Source organism: Mercenaria mercenaria, chromosome 2 (assembly GCF_021730395.1).
Source record: "Mercenaria mercenaria strain notata chromosome 2, MADL_Memer_1, whole genome shotgun sequence".
In the NCBI taxonomy this organism is placed as follows: domain Eukaryota; kingdom Metazoa; phylum Mollusca; class Bivalvia; order Venerida; family Veneridae; genus Mercenaria; species Mercenaria mercenaria.
This window is the reverse complement of record NC_069362.1, coordinates 74900170-74925875: the sequence shown is the minus strand read 5'-3', so window position 1 is coordinate 74925875 and position 25706 is coordinate 74900170. Positions and strand designations below refer to the sequence as shown.

Sequence of the window (25706 nt, the reverse complement as noted above, 5' to 3'; positions counted from 1 at the left end):
TTTTTGACCCGAGATGACCCATTTTCGAACTCGGCCTAGATTTCATCAAGGTTATCATTCTGACCAATATTCATGAAGATTAAATGAAAAATACAGCCTCTATCGCATACACAAGCTAAATGTTGACAGACGACAGACGACAGACGCCGGACATCGAGCGATCAGAAAAACTCACCTGAGCATTGCTCAGGTGAGCTAAAAACAGGATTTCTAAAAATAGACTAATTCCTGGAATTTAAGGGGAAGAAACTCAGTACAAAAGTTAAAAAAAAAGGTTACTTCCCTTTGGCTCTAAGCCAATCAGAATGAGATATATTGAAAATACATCAAAATTAACCTTAAATTCTAAGTAAAAGGGGACATAATTAAAAAAAAATTGGTGTCAGAGTTATGCACCTTGTGTCACATGATGTGGGTGATGAGGTGGAACATCTATTTTAAGTTTAAATCAAATCCATTTAGCAGTAACTGAGATACAGTGAAAATACATCAAAATCAACCTTAAATTCTAAGTAAAAAGGGGCATAATTCATGAAAAATTGGTGCCAGAGTTAAGCACCTTATGTCACATGATGTGGGTGATGAGGTGGAACAACTGTTTTAAGTATGAATCAAATCCATTTAGTAATAACCGAGATATAGTGAAAATACAACAAAATTAACCTTAAATTCTAAGTAAAAAGGGGACATAATTCATGAAAACTTGGTGTCAGAGTTATGCACCTTGTGTCACATGATGTGGGTGATAAGGTGGAACATCTATTTTAAGTTTGAATCAAATCCATTTAGTAATAACTGAGATAATAGATTTCGGGACGGGACGGGACGCGACAAAACTGACTCCTATATACCCCCTCCAAACATGTTTGGTGGGGGTATAAAAATCAGGTGAGCTAAAAATGTAAACCTTCATGTTTCTAATTATTATGATGTAACAAACCAAGAGGTGCAACTGGAGAAAGTTCAGTGAAATTGCAACTCGTTGCTAACTGGCAAACTGTGGGTCAAGTTTTACATGCAGACTCTGTGTTCATTACCTGCCAAAGATCTAACAGTAAAGCAATAGCAGTCAGATACATGTCCATATATACTAGCGAGAGGACACCCAACACCAAGTTGTTACAAGTGTCTGTGCCGTGCTAACTGCAAACTTATTGCATCAAATACCTGAATTACTATTTTGTCCATCTAACCATCCATGTGTGGGCGGAGTTGTATTTGGCAAGTGATTACTATTGGTTTCTATACAGTTGATAGACTGCTGATTGCTGAAAATATAGTCATAGCTGTTGCTATGAAAATAGTGAAAAATAAAATTATTAGCAATATATACCTGCCACACAAAATATATCCGTGTTTGTTATAAAGAAAAACAGTTCTGAAAGACAAGCTGGATTTAATGTCATTCCGTTATCATCTGTAACATTTACATACTGTCTCAGAAAGGGAAACATTTCATTTAGTGTGTGCAATTCATAAATATTGATTACAGCCAGATAACTGTTGGCAAGAATACTAGCCACTGACTGTGATCTTACTTTATATAAATGCACTATTTGGAATGTCAAATCATGACTGCGGTCTTACTTTATAAATGCACTATGTGGAATGTCAAATCATGACTGCAATCTTTACTTTTTATAATTGCACTATGTGGAATGTCAAATCATGACTGCGATCTTACTTCATATAAATGCACTATGTGGAATGTCAAATCATGACTGCGATCTTACTTCTCATAAATGCTCTATGTGGAATGTCAAATCATGACTGCGATCTTACTTCATATAAATGCACTATGTGGAATGTCAAATCATGACTGCGATCTTACTTCTCATAAATGCTCTATGTGGAATGTCAAATCATGACTGCGATCTTACTTCATATAAATGCACTATGTGGAATGTCAAATCCAGATATACAACAACTTTTCATTAGCCTAGAGTTACTTTCAAATGTTCAGCAGCTTATAGCTTATATTACAATATTACATTATAACAGATTCATATGATAAACATGTTCAAAGGTGCTATACATTCAAGGGCAGTCACTCAGGATGCCAAATTCATCGACTACTAGTACAGACACAGAGCGATCTGACCAGAGTGACAGAGGGAGAGAAAGCCCTCAGAAGAGAAAGAAATACTTTAAAGGCCTGTGCTACTAACTTAGCATAGCTCTTTGCAATTAGTTTGGTTCTTCAATGTGCACAGTGATTATTCACACATGCAGAGGGGTCTTTCCTTGGAAAAACCAGTACTGACCTCTTACGTTTGGTGGGAGACAATCAAAAGCACCTAAGAAATTTCCAGTACTTGGACCGGGATTCGAACCCATGAACTGTAGATTAAAAGTCAAGCTAGACCATCCGTACACCCCTAGTAAAATGTTTAGTGTAAAACAGAATTACTATTACCAGTGCTCGCAACTACCTTTTTTTTTTTATTCTCAAAACTTTTCAAGTACAAGAAATTTGAATGGCAACAAGTGGAAAGCAGCAACTGGAAAACACTGTCCTGCATTTTTCATTTCCAATAGTGCAAATGCTATGGTTCCAGGAGTAATTATTCCAGAACAGACAAACCATGATTTTTTTTAACAAAATACTTCTACATTTTCAGCTTATATGAGCTATGCATCTTGTACTTACATTTTTGTAGGTGTATTTGGTAGTTTACTTGACGAACCGGCTGATGATGATGATGACGATGATGATGATGGTGTTGCACTGTTGTTTTTGTTTCTCTGTAAATAATATATTCATGAAAAACAATTTCAGAAGTTTCTAAAAATAGCTGGAGTAAAAATATTAATGCAGATAAGATTTATCAGACCATTTATGTAAAAAAAAAAAAGAGTTATATAGTAAAATTTAACAATGAATAAATTTGGCTTAAATTTTTTTTCTAAATTTCCCTACTTTTGTTTTTACAAAAACTATTAAAGACAATTTCTATATCACAGCTTCCTTTTGCATACTGATTAGCCACATATTTTCTTCATAGGATTATTTGGTAAAACTCACTTAGCCGAATAACTGGTTAGTAGACCGAAGATTTTCACAAATAAGAACAGAGACATTAGCGAATGATTTAGAAACTGTTTGGTCAAATTGCCGAGGACAACCTTTGCCACACTAGGGACTTAAATTGGAAGTACAAAGCTCTCCATTTAGAATAAGGAAGGAAGGACTTAACTGTTTGTGAAAAACATATCCTCCTCCCCCCCCCCCCCACCCCATGATGGCTGTCAGAGGAATGTGCGTAGTGGATCATCTAATGCATACAGAAAACAGTTTATTATTTCACAGAACAGTTTCAGTCTAAGTCACTGTGACCTAGACCTTTGAGCTACTGACCCCAAGAACAATTGCGGTCATCTACTAACCACAGGCAATCATCCTTTGAAGTATGAAGATTGTAGGCTGAAGCTTCCTTATTTATTCAGCAGAAACTATTTTCGGAATCAAGATAAATGTGACCTTGACCTTTGACTAACCTACCTTCAAAATAATACTTGTCATCTACTGACCACAGGAAATCAACCAATTAAGTTTAAACATTGATCTACAAAGTGTTTTTCAGTTACTGAGCAGAAACCATTTTCAGTTCCAAGATCACCTTGACCTTTGACCTACTGACCCCAAAAAACACCAATGGTCATTTATTGACCACAGGCGATCATCCAACGAAGGTTGTCTATTGTGAGACAAGGCATTCTCTAGTTAATAATTGGAAAGCAAATGGATTTACCGACAGATAAACCAACCAGCAATGAGCAAAACAATATTCCCATTTTTCTTCAAGGGTGTGGCAGCATAAATATATTTTTGTTTTTGTTGGGTTTAACGTCATATTGACACAACTATAGGCCATACAGCACCTTTACAGCTTTTGATGATAGAGAAGACCCCAGGTGCCCCTCGTGCATTATTCGTCATAAACGGGCACCTGGGTAGAACCATCAACACTCTGTAAGCCAGCTAGAAGGCTTCCTCCCCACATGAAAAATCCTATGCCAAAAGCGAGGCTCAAACACATCGGTGAGGGGCAAGTGATTCAAAGTTTGAGACCTTCCCCACTCTGCCATGGAGGACCGCATAAATATATTACAGATATATAAATCAACCTTGTATTCACGCACAAAATATCAAACTTACTATGTCTTCATTAGATTTATGCTTTTTTCTTTCATCATCCTACAATTAAAACAAAACTGCAGTTAGATACTGTAATGAAATACAATTATTACAAAAGCTGTCGCGAAGGTGAGCCGGTGGTAACACGCTTGATTGTCAATCCAGAGGTCTAGGGTTCAAATCCCGGTCCAGGCACTGGAAATTTCTGAGATGCTAGAGTGTCTCCCACCTAACTAAGAGGCCTATACTGGTTCTTCCCAGGAAAGACGGCTTCGCATGTATCGGTGCTATACACCGGGCATGTTAAAGTACCAGACTGTCTATTCGCAAAGAGATAGGCTAAGTTAGCCAGACAGGCCTGTATCTAAAAAGGATTTCTCTCTATCTGTTCTGGGGGCTTTATCTCACTCTGTCCCTCTGGTCAGATCGCTCTGTGTCTGTACTAGTAGAGGATGAATTTTGTGCCCTGTGTGGCTGCGTTGGCTATATGTAAAGCGCCTTTGAACATGTTTATCATGAAAAAAGGGCTATATAAATTGGGTATAATAATAATAATAAAATTAATAATAATTGAAGAGACAGCATGCTTGACTATTTTTATATTCGATATTGAAAAACGGCAAATATGAGGAAACTTGAGCAGATATAAAGTGCGTCAATTTCTAAGCGTAAAAGGAATATAATTCCTGGAATATTTAAGTTTAATTTATATGAATTTATTTTAGGCTGATTGTGAAGCAAGTTCTACCACTTATATTAATCACTCTTGACACCTCATTCCTGATTGAATCCATCACGAGGGTACAAGAGAAGAGAAGCCAGTTTCCCTTTTATTGCTGAGCGCAAAGCAAGGGAGCTAATGGTACAATTTTTCACGTCTTGGTATAACACAGTCGGAGATGATGTGGAACAACTATTCCAAGTTTGAATCAACTCAAATACAGGGCTCATACAGCCAGACTGACAAAAAATTCAAGGGGTTTTCAAGGAGTTTTCAAGGACTTTTATTACGTTTTCAAGGATAAGCAAAAAATTGAACAAGCACTTTTTACACACGAAATGACTGGCTTACAATTGGTGAACACTTCTTACATCCAAAATCACGTGATATAAGTTTTTCTATAAAGTTCCAATTTGCAATTGATCAACACTTTATCACACACAAAATGACTGGCAAACAATTGATCAACACTTCTTACATCAACAGCGACTTATCATGTCATATAAGATCAAGTTTTAGGTGCCTCTGGCTGCTGGGGGCGAAGGTGGAATAGTAAACACATCAAGAGTGGTCGTGGGTGACCTTCGATCAGGTACATTTTTCTTGTGCTTCTCAGACTTGACGTGCGATTTCAGCGCTGATTCACCCATTGAACTAATGTCAAGAACTTTGTTACAATATTTGCACATGGCTTTCTGTTTGTTTTCGTGCTCGAAAAGCCATGGATAGGATACAAGCCACTTTTTGTTGAAAATACACGACATTTTCTTCAATATCGGTAACGGAAATGGTGTCCGTAATTTTTACACGTTGTAATTTTCCTAGCCCCAGTTTGTTTAAAACTCATATCGTATGGTACACATAGGTTATGTAGACATAAAACATGGCGATGCGTACATATAACAAAGCGTCTTTTACCATCTATTTTTATTAAGCTGACCAAAATTTCTGAAGAAGGAAATTCAAGGACTTTTATCATAAAATCAAGCACTTTTCATACAGTTTTCAAGGCAAGAAACAAATTCAAGAAGTTTTAAGGAGGTTTTTGCAAATTCAAGCACTTTTCATCTAGCAGCTTGAAATTCAAGAGTTTTCAAGTCTGTGCGAACCCTGAATTAGTAATAACCGAGGCAGATTGAAAGTGCATCAAAACTTTTAACTAAAATTCTAAGTAAAAAGCAGGGTAATTCATGAAATTGATTTTCACACTAAAGTTGACACACTGACATACAGGAAACCATCGTACGAAGTTTAGCAGTCACATGCATAAACATTTTGCTGTTATTGACCAGAAACCTTATGACCAATCGGTATCTACAACTACATTACCAACCTTGGAATGATTTGTAATTCCTGGACTAGGTGATGGGGAACTCGAGTTTGTGGAAGTTGGCGTTGTTGACAATTTGTCTGAAAATCGATCTTCGTCATGAGGTGGTGACGTTGCTGAATGTAATGATGGATCTGCAAAAAAAACCAAAAGTATTCCTTACAAGGCAATGGTGAAGCTTTGCCCTGATCACATTTTACCCAATTACAATGATTTTTGAATTGTTAATCACTGGAAGTATATTTTCCAATTCAATACTGTCACACGACTACTAAAATATGTAAACTTTAGCTGTTTTAGTAATTCCCATTTTAAAGTACATTCAGTCTTAATATTACAAACATCATACTGTACATTATCCTTTGCTCTTACATGACAGTCATTAAAACTAACAAAGGTATCTTTAAATGACATTTACGTACCTAAATCATCTAGCTCTAATTCATCATAAACAAACTCATTTTCCTCGAAATCTGGGTCTTGATTAGAGTCAACATAGTATTCTATGTCTTCTCGGATTCCTTTGATCTGTAATTTACAAATTATCCAAAATTAATGCATGGTGACTTCATAATATATGGTTGTTTTGATGTTTGTTCTTTTTTCACTAAAATTTATGAGTGCAAATCATGAAACAAGAGGACCATGGTGACCATATATTGCTCACCTTACTCAAATGGGTACATTTTTTTTTTTAAAAGTCCATCGGGAAACTTATTTTATGCATCCCGAGTGTGCAATACTATGCAACATATGACCAGAATTGCATCATCTGTAACTCTTTCTCAATTTTTAGTAATTGTGACTTTATCATAGTAACACTGACCCTGACCCCCTCACACACACCAAATACATGAAATTATTTTAAAACTGGGGCAGAGGTATATGACTTTTTTTTTTAGCTTTTCTATGTATGTTTAAATAAAACAAATGGCCCACAGGATTTGCAAGTTTCGACTAAAAGGGTGTAAGAGCATTGCTAGACAACGCTAAATAACAAATATCTAAGGTCAGGGCAATACAGTTTTACATAGGACTAGAGGCTGTTTTTCACGTCTCCCTCTACTTACCATGCAGAAATTGTAAAATGCCACAAGTTAAGGGCCAAAGCTCAATGCCAGGATGTGTCTGGTCAAATTCGAAGAAACTGCATCAAGAGGTTCAAAACAAAAGTTGTTTGAAGCAATCTATGGAATATTGACTGGCATCCAGAACCATGCGTGACAGTTTGCCTTTAGCAACATGTATGAATTTTCTCATCTACTGTATTTAATATTTAGTGGACAACTGCATTCAACTGTTTACCAAAGATGTCGGAAAACCAGACAAGCTTAACAAAACTTGAAAATTACTTTTTTCTTCATCTTATTTTACTGGAATTCTTGATACATTCTTCTCTGAATAGAAATCCTGCAAAAGGAGCTTGCATACCTGTTCAAGAGGCAGAGCATCATTATCCACCATTCTCATTATTGTTTCCAGTTTCTGTATGTGATATGTGTGCTTGTCTTGGGCAGCTTTTAAATGTTCATATCGGTCACCCTTCTGAAACATCACATACTTTGTACATATTTATATTTCTTTCTACATTAACATTTCTTAAAGTGCATTGACATAAATTTGCAGAAAATGATTACATGTAATTAACTAGAATGTGTCTGTAGGACACAGGGTGTACCCCACTGGTACATTTGTCACAAATAAGGCGCAATAATACAAATGTTTGCAGTCTTAAAGGCCGACTTTGGTTGTCCAGGGAAACTTTTCGATGATTGGCACATATCATTAACACCTTGTGGGTTGAGGCAATAAAGTTAACAAATTTTCTTGGTATAAATTACAGGGATTGATAACATCTGTAGGAATTTCTGTGGTTAGCTCAGGTCATCTCAGGACATTAAAGCACTCTGGATTTTGCAATTAAAGATGAGAGATAGGAGGAAAGAATTTAGATAAAAAAATTATATCAGTACTGTAATTTTAATATAACAGATTATAATTGTACGATTCTTACAATCATCAGTTCCATTTTATTCAATTTCTTCAAATATTCACATATAGATATATTAATACTAGATATTTACATATTGATATATTAATACTAGATATTTACATTATTGATATATTAATACTAGATATTTACATATAGATATATTAATACTGATTACATATAACATTGTAATGCAACATTCAAATAAAAGATCAATATAGATCTTAGATATTAACAAAAATCAGTATCACTAAATCATAGCCTTTATTTTGCAAGTGACAAACCCCAATATAAAACTCAGTGAATATAATTCTAGTTCTGTAATCTGCTTGAAAAGAAAATGCTAACTTTCACTGAATACCATAACATATTCATTATGTCTAATTCAGAAATAAGATATACTTCATGCTTATAAATTATAATTGTTAGTCTTTCAGATAATAGATTGATTAATTTATGTAACTAAATTCACAAAGTTATTTTCTGACATCACGGTGGACACCAAACATTTATTTTATTTTATAATCATTTATATAAAGATAAGACGTATTCCTTTATTCATTGTCACTTTCTTCATCATAATGGTCTATCCCATTGAAATTCCTGTCGGCTGCACCAATACCATGGACATCTTGACCATCCCGTTTTATGTTTATAAGAAGTTGCCATATTTCAGAGACAAAACTGTATGTTTTCTTTTTATATTTCTTTTTACCAAGTGATCTCCTGTTATGTTCTATTTGTTCTCTATTGTATCTAGACGTAAACGGTCTGTCAACATGTTCATTCCAGCTAAGAACAGCAAGATTTATTCTCGTTTTGTACGATGTTTCTTTGTAGTGTATACGTTTATCGAGATAAACTAAACAACTATTGTTAAAACTTTCAACATAAAAGGTATCTTTAGAGAGGACATAATCTTGTGCGTATTTGTACAGTGTTAGTGAATGCAGGAATTCCATCAAAAGTCTGACTGCAACTGGGCTTCTGAGAATGATAAAATCTGGTATATAGCCATTCGTTTTACACTCAGACTCTCCTGGACAGTTGTCATGATTATTTTGAAAGTGCATCACACAGTTGTCTATAGAAGCACGAAGAGAATCTGGATTCCCTCCACACGTGTCAAGTGCATAATATAAATGATTTCGCACACGCGCGGCCTTGTCTGCCAATTCAGGATGCCCTGTAACACCAGCATTTTTCTGTGCACCTGAACAGATTTTTTTCATTCCTTGTGACACTGGTTTGGTCGCATGCCACCTTTCGTTGCAGTTTTGAACATTATTCTTATTGCGTATTGTTTTATTTACAGATAAGTTTCTATCATGTGTGTGAATATGTACATTTACATCATTTCTTTCAAAATCTCTATACATTTGTTCGCATCCAAGTGTTTCATGTTTCTGAGTTGAACGCTCTTGTTGTTTGGTAATATGTTGAATGTTTATCACTTTATGTGTATACAATCCAAGTGCAACATGATCAGTGTGATAACTGTTCTTTCTACAATGATGTCGAGCATCTGTCATGATAGTAATACCTTTTTCATTTTTGTCCTTTGCAATTTGCACTTCATCTAATAAAGCATACTGCACGGATTCTCGAGCTAACACACTTATGATAGCAGAAAATGTCAATGATGACTGTATCCTAAAATGGTCAGTCAAAACACCAATATCCCCAAATTCACAAAATCGTTCGTACTGAACAGTGGTCATTCCTGAACATAAATAAGCCATCATCACACGGTAATTAATCAGATAATTTTTTTCAAGTACAGAAGAAGAGTTCCAAATCAAAATGTGGCCGTCTGCACATTCCCATTTTAATTCAGCTACATGTCCTGTTTGAGCTAATCCTACTGGCAGTAAAGAATGTTCACATGTTATGTGATGAGTTGAAACTTCATCAACTAAGTCTAATAAGCACTTGTATTCACAAATAAACATCCCATGTTTTGAATTTCCTAATAAATTTGTTTCATGCTCTGTACGTGAAGCGGCAACTTTGCTTGATTTCATACTCTCGTTTGTTTTATTGTTTAATAAATATTGAAAAACATCTTTTGTCGTTTTCAAATTATTCTGTTGTTTCAAAGTGTTCAGTTTTTCTTCAAATTCAAGTTTTTCAGATTCATTTGTAAACACAATCTCAAATTGTTTCCTTGGTTTAGAATAGTGGTACTGTTTGATAGATCCATCACTTAGTCGTTTGCGTCTTGTTACGCCTTTGAAATCATTTTCATTTATACATACATTTGTAATATCCTTCAAACTCATACTTGCAGTATTTAATATTATCCAGTATAGGTAAAACTTCCAGAGAGCGATTGTCTAAGAATTAATACTTGTATTCATTTATTTATTTAGGAAAGAACTCAGTGCTAGACTTCTGTCAAACTAGAATTTCAAATTTCCTTCCAAATATTTTATCTGCAAGCCGATTGGTCAAAGTGTTATACATGTAGTTACATGTAACCACATTGACCAGGCTGAAAAGTTCATTTCGAAAAAGATCTTACTGCATAATGGCCACAAGATTTGTAACACTTGAACTGACCTCAGAACAAACTGATGCCATAAAAACATTATTTCTGCAAAATAACTGGAGTTACTGTGAAGTAAAATCTGAAGGTAAGAACCTATTTTATTGACATTTGATAATGATATATTACTGTTTATATTGATATTTCATAAAGTATAAAATGAAAGAAATAAAATAATGATTATATAATATAATATGTGTTTTGGAAGGTTGTAAATTTTATATAAAAAGTCATGCTTACTAAATGTATGCTTTATTTTTGTCCTGAAGGTAAAAACATAACCCGCAAAAGGAAAAAGACAATGTGTGCATCTACTGCAGAAGCATCAATTTCTTCCTATGGACAAGCTACAGATGACAAAGATCAAGGAGAACCGAATCATGACCCAGATCCAGAAGACCCAAATAATGACTCAGATCCTAGTGATGGCAATGATGATTCGAAATGCATTCACTGCTACATGAGCCCATGTGTCACAGTTTCACAGATTCATTTAGGCGGAGAAGGACAAGAACCCTCTGAATACAACCCTCCAATTCGGAAAAGTATTTACAAACGGTTTTGGAGAGTTATCGATAATTTAGGTGGATGGAAATTACTGCCTTATCAAAACAAAAAACGAGAACTTGCGCAGCGTCAGAATGTTGTTTACTGTAAACGTGAAGTAATGCCTGAATGTGTGTTATTATTTACAAGAGGATTATATCCGAACCCTGATGGACAACCATATATGGGCCATAAATGGGAGTGATGTGTGTCTGTCTGTATGTCTGTCATGAAACGATTGAGACTGCAATAATGTTGATATGTATTTTATAAAAATTGAATGCTTGGCAAACTTCTTTTTCAATATTGCTGGAATACATCGCAATACATCAGGAAGCACAAATGTGTAAAAAAACTGTCATTTGAACTGATCAATTAAACTACTAATATTCTTGTTTTTTTAATAAAGAATTCAAAACATAATTATTGCTTTTGCTTTGATGTATTTATTTCTGCAATTAAAAAAATAAATAAAAGACACAACGTATTTGTGCAAAAATAATCAGGTGCAAAGTGTATTTCTTGTTTTGATTAAAAGATTTTCAAAGAAATAGCCAGGCTATGTTTATCATACATTCAGTACATTCAGAGGAATCTAATTCCTTGAAACTTGGACATTTCACACCCTACTGGAGATAATACTTGTGGTCAGACTGCAGGGTCAGTGAGCTATTAGTTAGCAATAAACGTCAATCATCCAAAAGTTTCCCTGGACAACCAAAGTCGGCCTTTAAGGGGGTATAACCTCAACAAACATTTTATATAAAGGATTCATTATTCTAGGCGATATACTTTTTGAGCTTTGAGCATCACAAACAAAAAATCCACTATTTTGGCTATTTCAAGGGTAGTAACACTGTAATTAGCTCTAAAATCTCAAAAAGAGTGCCAATGTGCAAGGTCACATCATGATAAAGTCTCGTGCAAGGTTTCATGAATTTACATCAAGTTCTTTTTGAGCTAGGCATGTCATCAGGTGAAAATGTGCAAAATAGATGGTGCACAAGTTTATAACATGATAAAGACTCATGCAAGGTTTTATCAATATATATGAAATACTTTTTGCGCTAGGTGTGTCACAAGGAGAAAATGTGCAATTTTGACTATTTCAGGGGCCATAACTCTGTAAATAGGGGGTAGAGCCAGACAAAAATAGGTGCGCAAGTTCATATCATGATAAAAACTCATGCAAGGTTTCATCAATTTATATGAAATACTTTCTGAGCTGGGCACACCACAAGGTGAAAGAGTGCATTTTTGACTATTTCAGGGCCATAACTCTGGAAATAGGGGGCAAAGCCAGATGGAAACAAGAGCACCGCCTTGCGGGTGCTGACGCTCATCTGATTTTTTTTTGTGTAATAGAAATATTGTCCTACCCATGATTTTCTAAGTCTAAAAAGGGCCATCATTCTTGCAAAAAGCAGGGTAGAGTTATATTTCTTGATGTACAGTGTCCACTTATGATGGTGAAAAACTGTTGCAAGTTTTAAAGCAATAGCTTTGATAGTTTATGAGAAAAGTTGACTTAAACATAATACTCAACCAAGAAAATGATTTTCTAAGTCCAAAAGGGGCTATAATTATTGCAAAAAGCAGGATGGAGTTATGTTGCTTGCTGTACAGGGTCAGCTTATGATGGTAAACAAGTGTTGCAAGTTTCAAAGCAATAGCTTTGATAGTTTAAGAGAAAAAGTTGACCTAAACATAAAACTTAACCAAGAAATCTGATATTTTCTAAGTCCAAAAGGGGCCATAAATCTTGCAAAAAGCAGGACGGAGTTATGTTTCTTGCTATACAGGGTCAACTTATGATGGTGAACAAGTGTTGCAAGTTTTAAAGCAATAGCTTTGATAGTTTAGGATAAAAGCTGACCTAAACATAAAACTTAACCAAGAAAACTGATTTTCTAAGTCCAAAAGGGGCAATAAATCTTGCAAAAAGCAAGATGGAGTTATGTTTCTTGAAGTACAGGGTCTGCTTATGATGGTGAACAAGTATTCCAAGTTTCAAAGCAATAGCTTTGATAGTTGAGGAGAAAAGTTGACCTAAACATAAAACTTAACCAAGAAATCTGATATTTTTTAAGTACAAAAGGGGCCATAAATCTTGCAAAAAGCAAGATGGAGTTATGTTTCTTGCTATACAGGGTCAGCTTATGATGGTGAACAAGTATTCCAAGTTTCAAAGCAATAGCTTTGATAGTTTAGGAGAAAAGCTGACCTAAACATAAAACTTAACCAGGCAACGCCGACGCCGACAACCGCTCAAGTGATGACAATAACTCATCATTTTTTTTCAAAAAAATCAGATGAGCTAAAAATCAATTACAATCAAATTAGGATAAGAAAATAAATTGGCTTTACCTTTTTCTAAAAGTTTTTGAAATCGAAAGTAGGTTGCCAGAACGTCTGCTAGTCGTGTGAATTGCCGATATTTTATGATCATTTCTCTTATTTTATTATAATAAGAGGTAATGTCATGGTAAATTTTAATATCAGATACTGTCAAATGCTGTTAAATTGTCTTTGCATCACCACAATATGTCAAACATTTTCTTTAAACTCAAGAATTATGCAATGCTTATGAAAGTGTACCAGTATCCGGACATAAAATTTTGGATATCCAAATTTTGACCAATAAAAAATTTCGAGGCGGGGGTTTCAGTTAGGGGTGGGCAGGGATGAGAATCTAAAAACTAATTTTCTATTGCCTAAGCATGTCATAAACTTTTTTCGGACGCACAGATGTGCAGACAAGACCAAATCTATATGCCCCCACCACTCATGGGGGCACAATAAGTCCCTTGTCCATCATTTGTAATAAATACTGATCATTCTTGTGTACATTTCTACACACGTATATTCAGGATACATCAATTCAGATTTTAAGATGCAAATTGCGAAACAAGTCATTCATTGCTGTGTAACAAAAATCAAACAGAATGTTAAGTGTGAATTAAAACTGTGTGAAGTACGTCACCTGAAAATGTATAATTCTTACCTCCTTGTCCATTTTTTTCTTTTTATTGCCTGTAGAAAGTTGTTCGATTTCGCTCTCAAATTTGTCTGTCTGGATGTTAAGGCTGTCTATTTGTACCTAGAAATACAAAGACTAAGGCTCATCACAACTTTTCATTGTACACCTTTAACTACTAACCACAGCAGTCTTGTTTAAAGAACATTTTCATCAGATTCCTATATTTAATATAAAACTTGTCCTGTATCTACATTTAGTTAACTGTAATAGTCTCCAGTTTGTGTCTACTCAATGACAGATATAAAATGTACTACAACTTTAACTCCCAAACACAATGTCTCTTATCAAATGTGAAGTGTATGAAACAATTTTATTTGAAATTAATCTTTCATTATTAATCAGCCTGTTAAGTGTGTTTAACTAAGTTTGTGCATATGTGTGCACTATGATGTATGCAAAATGATATGAGCAGGAGAAACTTTTAAATCGTATTACACAAGAAGAGTGAGCTTTTTGCCAACTTTTGCTAGATTACAGCATATTAAAGTCTGTTGCTTTAAACTGTGAAATGGTCAGCATTTGTGAATTTAACCTTGTCACTGAGGTAACCTAACTACAGGTGAAAATTTATCAGCTTTTCTACAGATACATACTGAAATCCAGTTTGTGACTTCTTGTTTTTCTTTAGCAGCAGGATCAAGTTTTGATGCTGCTCCAAGCCCTTCTTTTGAATATGCCTTTGTTTTGGTTTCTCGTTCTACCACTTTAAACCTCTCCATTTGCTGAAAGCAAGCAAATCTCAACTCTGACATGTTGCAAAGCATTAAATAGCATTTAAGCCTACCTCATCAAACTTTCTGACGACATATTTAAAGTCCAAATGTGTTTCATTCAATGAAACTATATATACACAGAGACTGCATTTAAATTCCAAAAAAATCTACAGACCCAAGTCAGAATACAGTCATGGAATATCCCCTTGGACAGTCAGACCTGTTCAGCAAAAAATGGCTAGGTCTGACATGGAGGGCTGGGGTGTTGGACCGTATGTCTGATACAGTGCAGGTCGACGGCAGGGCTTTTTCCAGCCGTTCCATGGAGCCAAATATTGGCCTCATTCCCAATGCCATTTTTTCCAACTTGAAGCAAAAAATTCCCAATCCAATGAAAAAATTCCAAATTGAAATGTTTTTTTGATTATTCAAAGACAAGAGATCACAGAGTGATCTTGGCGCCCACCAATGTGCCATTTTTGAGTGTTCCAAATTTCAAGACTTACTGACTAGCTCAAGGTCAAATTTCATTTCCGTACACAACACTTTGCATGTGGTCCAAATTCGAAAGCTGTAGCTTGAGAAATGTGAAAGTAGGTCACTAGATCAATTTCAAGGACAAAATGTGAAAGTAGGTCACTAGGTCAAAATCAGGGTCAAATAACACTTCAGAACACAAATTTATGCATGTGGTCCAAATTTAAAGCCTGTACCTTCAAAAATGTGGAAGTAGGTCACAAGGTCAAAATCAAGGTCAAATTTTATTTCGGAACACAGAACTATGCATGTGTTCCAAATTTGAAGCCTGTACCTTCAAAAATGTGAAAGTAGGTCACTAGGTCAATGTAAAGGTCAAAGTTTGTTTCGGTACACAAAACTATGCATGTGGTCCAAATTTGAAGGCTGTAGCTTGAGAAATGTGAAAGTAGGTCAGTAGGTCAAAATCAAGGTCAAATTCCAATTCAGAACACAAAACTATGCATGTGGTCCAAATTTGAAGCCTGTACCTTCAAAAATGTGAAATTAGGTTACTAGGTCAAAGTCAAGGTCAAAGTTTTTTTCAGTGCACAAAACTATGCAAGTGGTCCAAATTTGAAGGCTGTAGCTACAGAAATGTGAAAGTAGGTCACTAGGTCAAAATCAAGGTCAACTCATGTCAAGGTTCATCTTGCCACTCAAAACCATACATGTGGTCCAAATTTGAATGTTGTAGGTTATTGACAAGAAGATTTTAAAATCTTTTCCCTATATAAGTCTATATGAACCATGTGACCCCCCAGGGCGGGGCCATATTTTACCCTAGGGGGATAATTTGAACGAACTTGGTAGAGAACCACTAGATGATGCTACATTACAAATGCCAAAGCCCTAGGCTTTGTGGTTTGGACAAGAAGATTTTCAACGTTTTTCCCTATGTAAGTCTATGTAAACCATGTGACCCCCGGGGCGGAGCCATATTTGACCCTAGGGGGATAATTTGAACAATCTTAGTAGAAGACCACTAGATGATGTCATATACAAAATATCAAAGCCCTAGGCCCTGTGGTTTTGAACAAGAGGTTTTTCAAATTTTTTCCCTATATAAGTCTATATAAACCATGTGACCCCCGGGGCGGGGCCATATTAGACCCCAAGGAAATATTTTGAATCATCTTGGTAGAGGACCACTAGATGATGCTTCATACCAAATATCAAAGCCCTAGGCTCTGTGGTTTTGGACAAAAAGATTTTCAAAGTTTTTCCCTATATAAATCTATGTAAATTATAGAAATAAACAAAGGGCCATAACTTACTAAAAAATTGTTGAACCAGTCTGATTTTCAGGGGGACACAACTAGGGTACCAATACATCATTCTGACAAAGTTTGGTCAAAATCCCCCAGGTAGTTTCTGAGGAGATGCGATAACGAGAAATTGTTAACGGACGGAAGGACGGACGGACTGACGGACGGACGGAAGGACGACAGACCACGGACGCAGAGTGATTTGAATAGCCCACCATCTGATGATGGTGGGCTAAAAATTCTTGCATACAAAGTTTTGTTCCTAAAGAAACCAAACAAATTGTTGGAAAAACCATCCTTTTACTATTTTTAATAACACGGCTGTCTGCGACTTGGCAAAAAATGAAATATATGATTATGCCAAAATATTGAATGTTTTGTAAGTAAAAACCTTTCTTAACACACAGATACATCATTATTTATTGAATAAAGTACCCAAAACATGTTTACAGATAGTTTTTACACCATTAAATTCAAATGTCACATATTTTTGCAACCTGACTTTTTCTCCTGAACAAACAAACACTCAACTTTCTGGACAATTCAATTGATAACTGTGTTTAAAACTTACTAAGTGTAAATAAAAGTTTAACATGACAAATGAAGAGTTATTCAATTTCTGCAAGGTCTGTCAAGAATCAAGAACTTAGAAAAAAATCTTGAAAAATAATTTCTCTAAATTTCACTGGGGATAGTTTTAATTTGAAATTCATTTGTCTACCAGTTAAACTTGAAAATAAAGTTTTAATAAACAAACAAGAGCTGTCACTAATGGTGACAAATGCCCCTACAGCGCCTTGACCTTGACCTTTGACCCCAAAGTCAGTACGAGTCGTGTTCTCAATAAGTACTATCAGCATGTGAAGTTTGAAGGTCTTGGGTGCAGTGGTTCGCGAGTTATGTGCCTTCATGCAAAAAGTTTACGTTGCATTCATGCAGAAAATTAACATTGTGACAAACGGACTGACAGCTGAAAACTAATATGCCTCCCTTTGGGGGCATAAAAATTATGATTAAATGTTAAAACTTGATTTCCCAATTTTGACAATAAATACTCAATTTGACCAGGGGCCTTCCCCACCCACCCCCAAAACACTAGATTTTTTAAAAGCCTTGGTCAGTTTTTAACTATTGCGGAAGTGTTTTCACAACAGTTTTCATTTTCCTCTATCTACTATCTGACTGCTTTTGTTTACTCTTCACAACATGTTTTCATCAGACGAATTTCCATTCCGTCAAGACGGATTATACTGGGTCGTCTGATTGGATGTCAGACAAGTCTTGAAACTCTTTCGCCATGAAAGGAGTACAGCAAATTCCCTTAACACTCACGGGTGTGTTACATGTTGTAAAATGGTGCTTTTTTTCTAGTACCCTAATTTTTTAAAGTATTTTTTCAGTAAATATAAACTATAAATCCAACTTCTAATGTAAAATCTTACTGTTTCTATCAACTTTCTGTTATCGACAAGAATTCGCTTGTCTTTGATGTCGCTACTTGACAGCCAGGTTTTAATCTGATCACGCTGGCGCTGCAACTTCTTAATCTCTTTCTTGAGGTCAGCTTCATATTTCTCTTTTTGGTTAGCATTGGCTGAATTGTACACCTGTAAAACATGTCAATAATACACATATATGATGTTATATAACGGTTAGGCTGTTACAAAGATGGTGACTGAATAAACTTAAATGAAGGGCCATATACTAAACTACTTGATTTTAAGGCTCTAATCTTTTTCTCCAAACAATACAAGATAGATAATTATATGAAACTTATTGGTCTATAAATTTTACTGCCACCCATACTGAGGTCAAGACTTTGTGTGATGTGCTGTCCCTTGCATCTATGTTTTTTTTTTTTAGCTCTTGTAGCCCCTAAAAGAGGCCAAGCCAAACCATTTGAACATCTTGAAAGTGAGGTCCAAACAAGGATGCTACAGATCAAGTTTGATAAAAATTCACCAAGAGGCTCATGAGAAGAAATTATTTAAAAGTTTTTCTATTTTTAGATCTATCAGCTCCCTAAAAGGGGCCAAGCAGAACAATCTGAACTAGAGCTGCTTTTGAGAAAAGCACATGTCTCCAGCAACTGCCTAATCATCTAGACTGGCATTTCTTCTCCATTTTGTATCTGTGTCAACCATGCACCATGACCTGTATCACTAGCATCAGTATTTTCATTAATTCAAGGGTCTTAATTTTGAAGTGCCTGGGCGGATTTGGCTAGTTACCAAACCTGGCCGAAGACTTATTGGCAAACACATTTTGATCAAGTTTGGTGAAGATCGTATGAGAACTGTTTGACTTAAGAGTGCAGACAAGATTTGTGACAGATGGACACACACACACACACAGAGACAGGAGTAAATCAATATGTCTCCTACCACATGAGACATAACAAGGCAGTATGAATGACAGCTATATCCCCGCTATTACGAATAGTGAAAGGGTTGATGGTATTGAGTGAAAGCATTGACGTTGTTAGTATATTTTATAGTCCATGTATGACAACATCAATGAATTTGTTTCTAAGCGATATGCTGAGATATCGCAGAAATAAGTTTAATACAAGAGCACCGCCTTGCGGGTGCTGACGCTCATCTGATTTTTTTTGTATAATAGAAATATTGTCCTACCCATGATTTTCTAAGTCTAAAAAGGGCCATCATTCTTGCAAAAAGCAGGATAGAGTTATGTTTCTTGATGTACAGTGTCCACTTATGATGGTGAAAAACTGTTGCAAGTTTTAAAGCAATAGCTTTGATAGTTTATGAGAAAAGTTGACTTAAACATAATATTCAACCAAGAAAATGATTTTTCTAAGTCCAAAAGGGGCAATAATTATTGCAAAAAGCAGGATGGAGTTATGTTGCTTGCTGTACAGGGTCAGCTTATGATGGTGAACAAGTGTTACAAGTTTCAAAGCAATAGCTTTGATAGTTTAAGAGAAAAAGTTTACCTAAACATAAAACTTAACCAAGAAATCTGATATTTTCTAAGTCCAAAAGGGGCCATAAATCTTGCAAAAAGCAGGATGGAGTTATGTTTCTTGCTGTACAGGGTCAGCCTATGATGGTGACCAAGTGTTGCAAGTTTTAAAGCAATAGCTTTGATAGTTTAGGATTAAAGCTGACCTAAACATAAAACTTAACCAAGAAAACTGATTTTCTAAGTCCAAAAGGGGCAATAATTCTTGCAAAAAGCAAGATGGAGTTATGTTTCTTGATGTACAGGGTCTGCTTATGATGGTGAACAAGTATTCCAAGTTTCAAAGCAATAGCTTTGATAGTTTAGGAGAAAAATTGACCTAAACATAAAACTTAACCAAGAAATCTGATATTTTCTAAGTACAAAAGGGGCCATAAATCTTGCAAAAAGCAAGATGGAGTTATGTTTCTTGCTATACAGGGTCAGCTTATGATGGTGAACAAGTATTCCAAGTTTCAAAGCAATAGCTTTGATAGTTTAGGAGAAAAGCTGACCTAAACATAAAACTTAACCAGGCAACGCCGACACAGACGCCGACGCCGACGCCGACAACCGCTCAAGTGATGACAATAACTCATCATTTTTTTTCAAAAAATCAGATGAGCTAATAAAAAGAATCATGGGTATACAATTCATCAATTCGGACACAAAATCACGGCTCAAACCTTTCACCTTGAGTTGTGACCATGACCTTGACCAGACATGGCTGACTCATGAGTTCTGCACATCATCTTAATGAGGTGATTATTTGATCCAAGTTTCATGAAAATGCTTCAAGGGGTTTAGGAGATACAGATCAGACACAAAATGGAAGATTGACACTGAGTTGTGACCTTGACCTTGAGTCAACATGTCTGACTAACGACTTTTGCACATCGTCTTCATGAGGTGATCATCTGACCAAAGTTTCATGAAAATGCTTCAAGGGGTTAAAGTTATATGGAGCGGACACAATTGTTACAGACAGACAGAGACCATTCCTACATCCCTCCCACAACTCATGGCAGGGGATTAACAAACATGAGAGAAGTCCATGCCAGGACAAAACATACAAAGTTTGATGTGATTCTGACAAGTAGTTTGAAAGAAGACGCAGGACAATGGATGTGCCACCGTGGGCACATTGCACCCCAAGTTTTATGAAATAATAAAATAATAAAAATAGTAAAACTATAAAATATAATAAAATTGAATAAACTTTGTAAATAATAATAGTTATATGATTAAGGTTGTATGTGAGTGTGAATGTCATTTAACTATATTATGTTTTCATTTAATATGTTGATTTTCAGATGTATTGTATTTTATTCAAAAAGATTGTTATAGAAGTTAATTTTGATTAACTGACAGCTTTGGCAGGAAACCCTTTTATTCTAAAGATCTTTTAACATAGAAGAATTAAGCCTTAAGCCAGATTGGCAATTTTACAGCTTGGACACTATCTTTGATGGTTGAATCTTTTTGATTATTTAATTGATAAGGTGTGAAGCCATAAGGCAATTTTACTGTCCAGCTTTCTTAAATAATTAGATTATGATGTGACATTTTTATTGGTCAGTTTTTATCTTGTAATTCTGAAATTTTATTGGTTACTATTCATTAGAAATTTCATTGGTTATAATATCAAATATTTCATTGGTTGTTATGCTTAAGCTAGAATTTTGCTAAGTAACATAACTTCAGTCTTGGTAAAACGTTTGACAAGAAAGCATTGAACATTTATTCTTTATCTTCACCAAACGGAGAACTTGGAAATAAAATAATTTTGAACGACTTAAGTTAAATTGGCAGAAACAGTAAAAGAACATTTGTGATTGTGATAATGCTAAAGGAACATTTTCTTTGTTAGAACTTACAATTTTGAGTTGGACATTTTACTATATTACAAAAATAAAAGGAATTTGAATCTAGAGACATTTCATGGTTGTCACTTCTAAGAGTTCGATTGTCTGCTTCCACACTCTACTCATTGGAAGTAGAGTGGACCCCGTGACCGGACAAGCTCTTTGGGCATAGAGACAATACAGGGACTTCCCCCAAGACCTCAGTTAATTCCCCAAGTAACTACTGGTACCGCCACAGCTCTACCTTAGGTCTTGGTCCCTACTGCAAGTGCTTAAGGGGTTACACCTGAGCCCCATCAGTGTCATATAAGTAAACAAAGTATAAGGGCACGCCGCCCCCCAGAGACCCAAGGAATGGCCCGGTCACAGATGCCTGACCATTCACCTATACTAGCAGCTCACCCTTAACTTTAATGGCCTCCCTAAGCAAAATTAAGGCGAGCTAAAACAACTTGTAAACTCCACTAGACACTCAACTGATTACAGTAATTATTTATTGGTATTTACATTCCTAAAGCACCATCTCATCATGATGCCAACCTCTCCAAGATTTCCCAGTTGTACTTTTATTACAGTTACTTGTCATAAAATCTTTTGTAACTGTCTATCGGTGCTAAGGGTGTCATTGATTTTCAATGTTTGGTGCACATTCCCACTTATCCTATGCTCCTTTGTGGCAACATCACCTCCATTACCTATTCTTGGGGACTGTTTTTAATGACTGTGCATTTTTAAAGTTTTCTTTATATAACAAAAGATTTCTATGTGTGTGTGTAGGGATAGCGGGGAGGGGGGGACAGAGAAACTTTCAAAACTGTTTTTTTTTCTCCATAAATTTCGCAAATATATTTCACAAAGGAAGTAATGTGGATTTAGGAGGATTAGGAAAACAAAAAATTTCTTCTGTTAAAGAATGGAAGTGTTGGTTTTAATAAAATGTTGTTTTTTTTAATCATGTACCTACTTCCCAATTTAGGGTCTCTTCCCAATTTCTAGATAGAAAGCCCTTGCAGACACAATATAAGCACGACATACGATAAATGCACATAGAAGTTAACTGAAACACGTATAAAAATTTTTTGAATTTGTCAAAACTAGAATGGTGTCCATATACATTTCACAATGTTTAATTTTCAGTCAATTAAAATTCCTCAGTTAACAAGAAACAAGAGACATCTTACCTTCTGCCAAATATCTTCAAAAGTATCAACTCCTTCTTGTACTTTTTTCAAGCATCTGTCAATTTCACCTGCAAAAAAAACAAACAGAAAAAAATAACTACTTTTGCAGCTATGTTTAGAAGTTCGTATATTACCATAACATACATTTTTTTGTTATTATGAAGGTTTCAAGTTCCTGTAAAAGGGGCAAATGTCCGGTTCCTTTGCTATACAAATTTCACTTCTGATCACAAAGCAGCAGTAAAAATATCACAATTTTATGCAGATTTCACATTTATAATCTGGCTTTAAATTCCCTTGAACCTGATTTTGGATAGATTTTGAATTACTCACATGATTCTGTTTTCCCACTGAACAGACTGCACCTGATTTTATATTAACTGCTACTTTTAGTATTTTACTATATATGGTAACGTTTGAGGTGAAAACACTGACTCCTTGTCAACAAGAGGACCATGATGGTCCTGAATCGCTCACCTCTTCCCACATGACCCAGTTTTGAGTATGACGTTGTTTTTTCTATTATTTGACATAGTGACCTAGTTTTTGAGCTCATGTGACCCAGTTTTGAACTTGACCTAGATATTATCAAGATAAAAATTCTGACCAATTTTCATGAAGATCCATTGAAAAATACGGTCTCTAGAGAGGTCACAAGGTTTTTCTATTATTTGACCTAGTTTTCTAAGGTACGTGACCCTGTTTTAAATTTTACCTAGATATCATCAAGGTGAACATTCTCACTAATTTTCATGAAGATCTCATGAAAAATATGGCCTTTAGAGAGGTCACAAGGTTTTTCTATTTTTATACCTACTGGCCTAGTTTTTTGACCGCACATGACCCAGTTTCGAAACTGACCTAGATATCATCAAGGTGAACATTCAGATCAACTTTCATGAAGATCCATTGAAAAATATGGCCTCTAGAGAGGTCAAAAGATTTTTCTGATTTTAGACCTACTGACCTATTTTTTGACCGCAGCTGACTCAGTTTCAAACTTGACCTAGATATCATCAAGATAAACATTCAGACCAACTTTCATACAGATCCCGTGAAAAGTCACAAGGCTTTTTTATTATTTGACCTACTGACCTAGTTTTTTAAGGCACATGACCCAGTTTCAAACTTGACCTAGATATCATCAAGGTGAACATTCTAACCAATTTTCATGAAGATCCATTCAAGGGTATGGCCTCTAGAGAGGTCACAAGGTTTTTCTATTTTTAGACCTACTGACCTAGTTTTTGACCGCACATGACTCTGTTTCGAACTTGACCTAGATATCATCAAGATAAGCATTCAGACCAATTTTCATACAGATCCCATGAAAAATATGGCCTTAAGAGAGGTCACAAGGTTTTTCTATTATTTGACCTACTGACCTAGTTTTTGAGGGCACATGACCCACTTTCGAACTTGACCTAAATATCATCAAGGTGAACATTCAGACCAACTTTCATACAGATCCCATGAAAAATATGGCCTCTAGAGAGGTCACAAGGTTTTTCTATTATTTGACCTACTGACCTAGTTTTTGAAGGCATGTGACCCACTTTCGAACATGACCTAGATATCATCAAGGTGAACATTCTGACCAATTTTCATGAAGATCTCATGAAATATATGGCCTCTAGAGAGGTCACAAGGTTTTTCTATTTTTAGACCTACTGACCTAGTTTTTGACCGCATGTGACCCAGTTTCAAACTTGACCTAGATATCATCAAGGTGAACATTCAGACCAACTTTCATACAGATCCCATGAAAAATATGGCCTTTAGAGAGGTCACAAGGTTTTTCTATTATTTGACCTACTGACCTAGTTTTTGCTGGCACGTGACCCAGTTTCGAACTTGACTTAGATATTATCAAGATGAACATTCAGACCAACTTTCATACAGATCCCATGAAAAATATGGCCTTTAGAGAGGTCACAAGGTTTTTTCTATTACTGTAAAATCATTTAATTTCGTGGGCATGAAATTTTGTGGTTTTGGTCAAAACGGCAATTTCGTGGGGATATGAATTCGTTGATTTCAACTTTTGAACATAAAATGAATGGGAATTTTACTTGTTCGTTGGGATTAAATTTCGTGGATTGACTCTACCACGAAATCCACGAAAATTAGTCACTCACGAATATTAATGATTTCACAGTATTTGACCTACTGACCTAGTTTTTGATGGCACGTTACCCAGTTTCGAACTTGACCTGTATATCATCAAGGTGAACGTTCTAACCAATTTTCATGAAGATCTTTTGAAATATATGGCATATAGAGAGGTCACAAGGTTTTTCTATTTATAGACCTACTGACCTAGTTTTTGATGGTACCTGACCCAGTTTCAAACTTGACCTAGATATCATCAAGGTGAACATTCTCACTAATTTTCATGAAGATCTTTTGAAATATATGGCCTCTAGAGAGGTCACAAGGTTTTTCTATTTTTAGACCTACTGACCTAGTTTTTGATGGCATGTGACCCAGTTTCGAACTTGACCTAGATATCATCAAGATGAACATTCTGACCAACTTTCATAAAGATCCCATGAAAAATGTGACCTCTAGAGTGGTCACAAGCAAAAGTTTACGGACTGACGCAAGCACGACGGACGCTGCGCGATCACAAAAGCTCACCTTGTCACTTTGTGACAGGTGAGCTAAAAACGTATTATCATCTGCATTAGTACAGAAAACAATGGACACACTGGTCGAGAGGGCTAAGAGGTGAAGGCCCTGGGTTCAATTCTCCCTTTGCTGCGTCCTTGGGCAAAGTACTTTATCATGATTGCCTCAGTCGACCCACCTGTAAATGGGTACCAGAAAATTGTTGGGGTAAGGTATAACTGGTTTTATCTGTTCTTGAAATAGGCTCACTTA

General features: G+C 35.6%; 2 protein-coding genes across 6 annotated transcripts in view; one reads left to right on the top strand and one right to left on the bottom strand.

The window, feature by feature from the left end:
* Positions 1-25706, bottom strand: part of LOC123564335 (CCR4-NOT transcription complex subunit 3-like) — a 69836-nt gene that overhangs the window by 31267 nt on the left and 12863 nt on the right. For 2 of the 5 annotated variants that reach the window (XM_045357837.2, XM_045357840.2), the window contains exons 2-11: positions 22824-22891; positions 18253-18417; positions 14907-15035; positions 14278-14373; positions 7621-7734; positions 6612-6717; positions 6193-6323; positions 4160-4198; positions 2651-2745; positions 1168-1292 (exon numbers count right to left, since the gene is read on the bottom strand). In XM_045357837.2, coding sequence (XP_045213772.1) covers positions 1168-1292; positions 2651-2745; positions 4160-4198; positions 6193-6323; positions 6612-6717; positions 7621-7734; positions 14278-14373; positions 14907-15035; positions 18253-18417; positions 22824-22891 — 1068 coding nt within the window. The remainder of the gene's footprint in view (positions 1-1167; positions 1293-2650; positions 2746-4159; positions 4199-6192; positions 6324-6611; positions 6718-7620; positions 7735-14277; positions 14374-14906; positions 15036-18252; positions 18418-22823; positions 22892-25706) is intronic. The other 3 variants (XM_045357839.2, XM_045357841.2, XM_045357838.2) reach the window with 2 other exon arrangements.
* On the top strand, positions 10199-11600 carry LOC123564336 (uncharacterized). The gene is made up of 2 exons (XM_045357842.2): positions 10199-10815; positions 10997-11600. The coding sequence occupies exons 1-2, from the start codon at positions 10710-10712 to the stop codon at positions 11476-11478; spliced, it is 588 nt and encodes a 195-aa protein (XP_045213777.1). The 5' UTR covers positions 10199-10709; the 3' UTR covers positions 11479-11600.

What these genes read in the sequence shown, in the direction of transcription:
- LOC123564336 (XM_045357842.2), top strand. Translation starts at nt 10,710, where the DNA reads ATGGCCACAAGATTTGTAACACTTGAACTGACCTCAGAACAAACTGAT. An exon ending in CTGTGAAGTAAAATCTGAAG is followed by an intron (nt 10,816 to 10,996) that starts GTAAGAACCTAT and finishes TTTGTCCTGAAG; the next exon opens with GTAAAAACATAACCCGCAAA.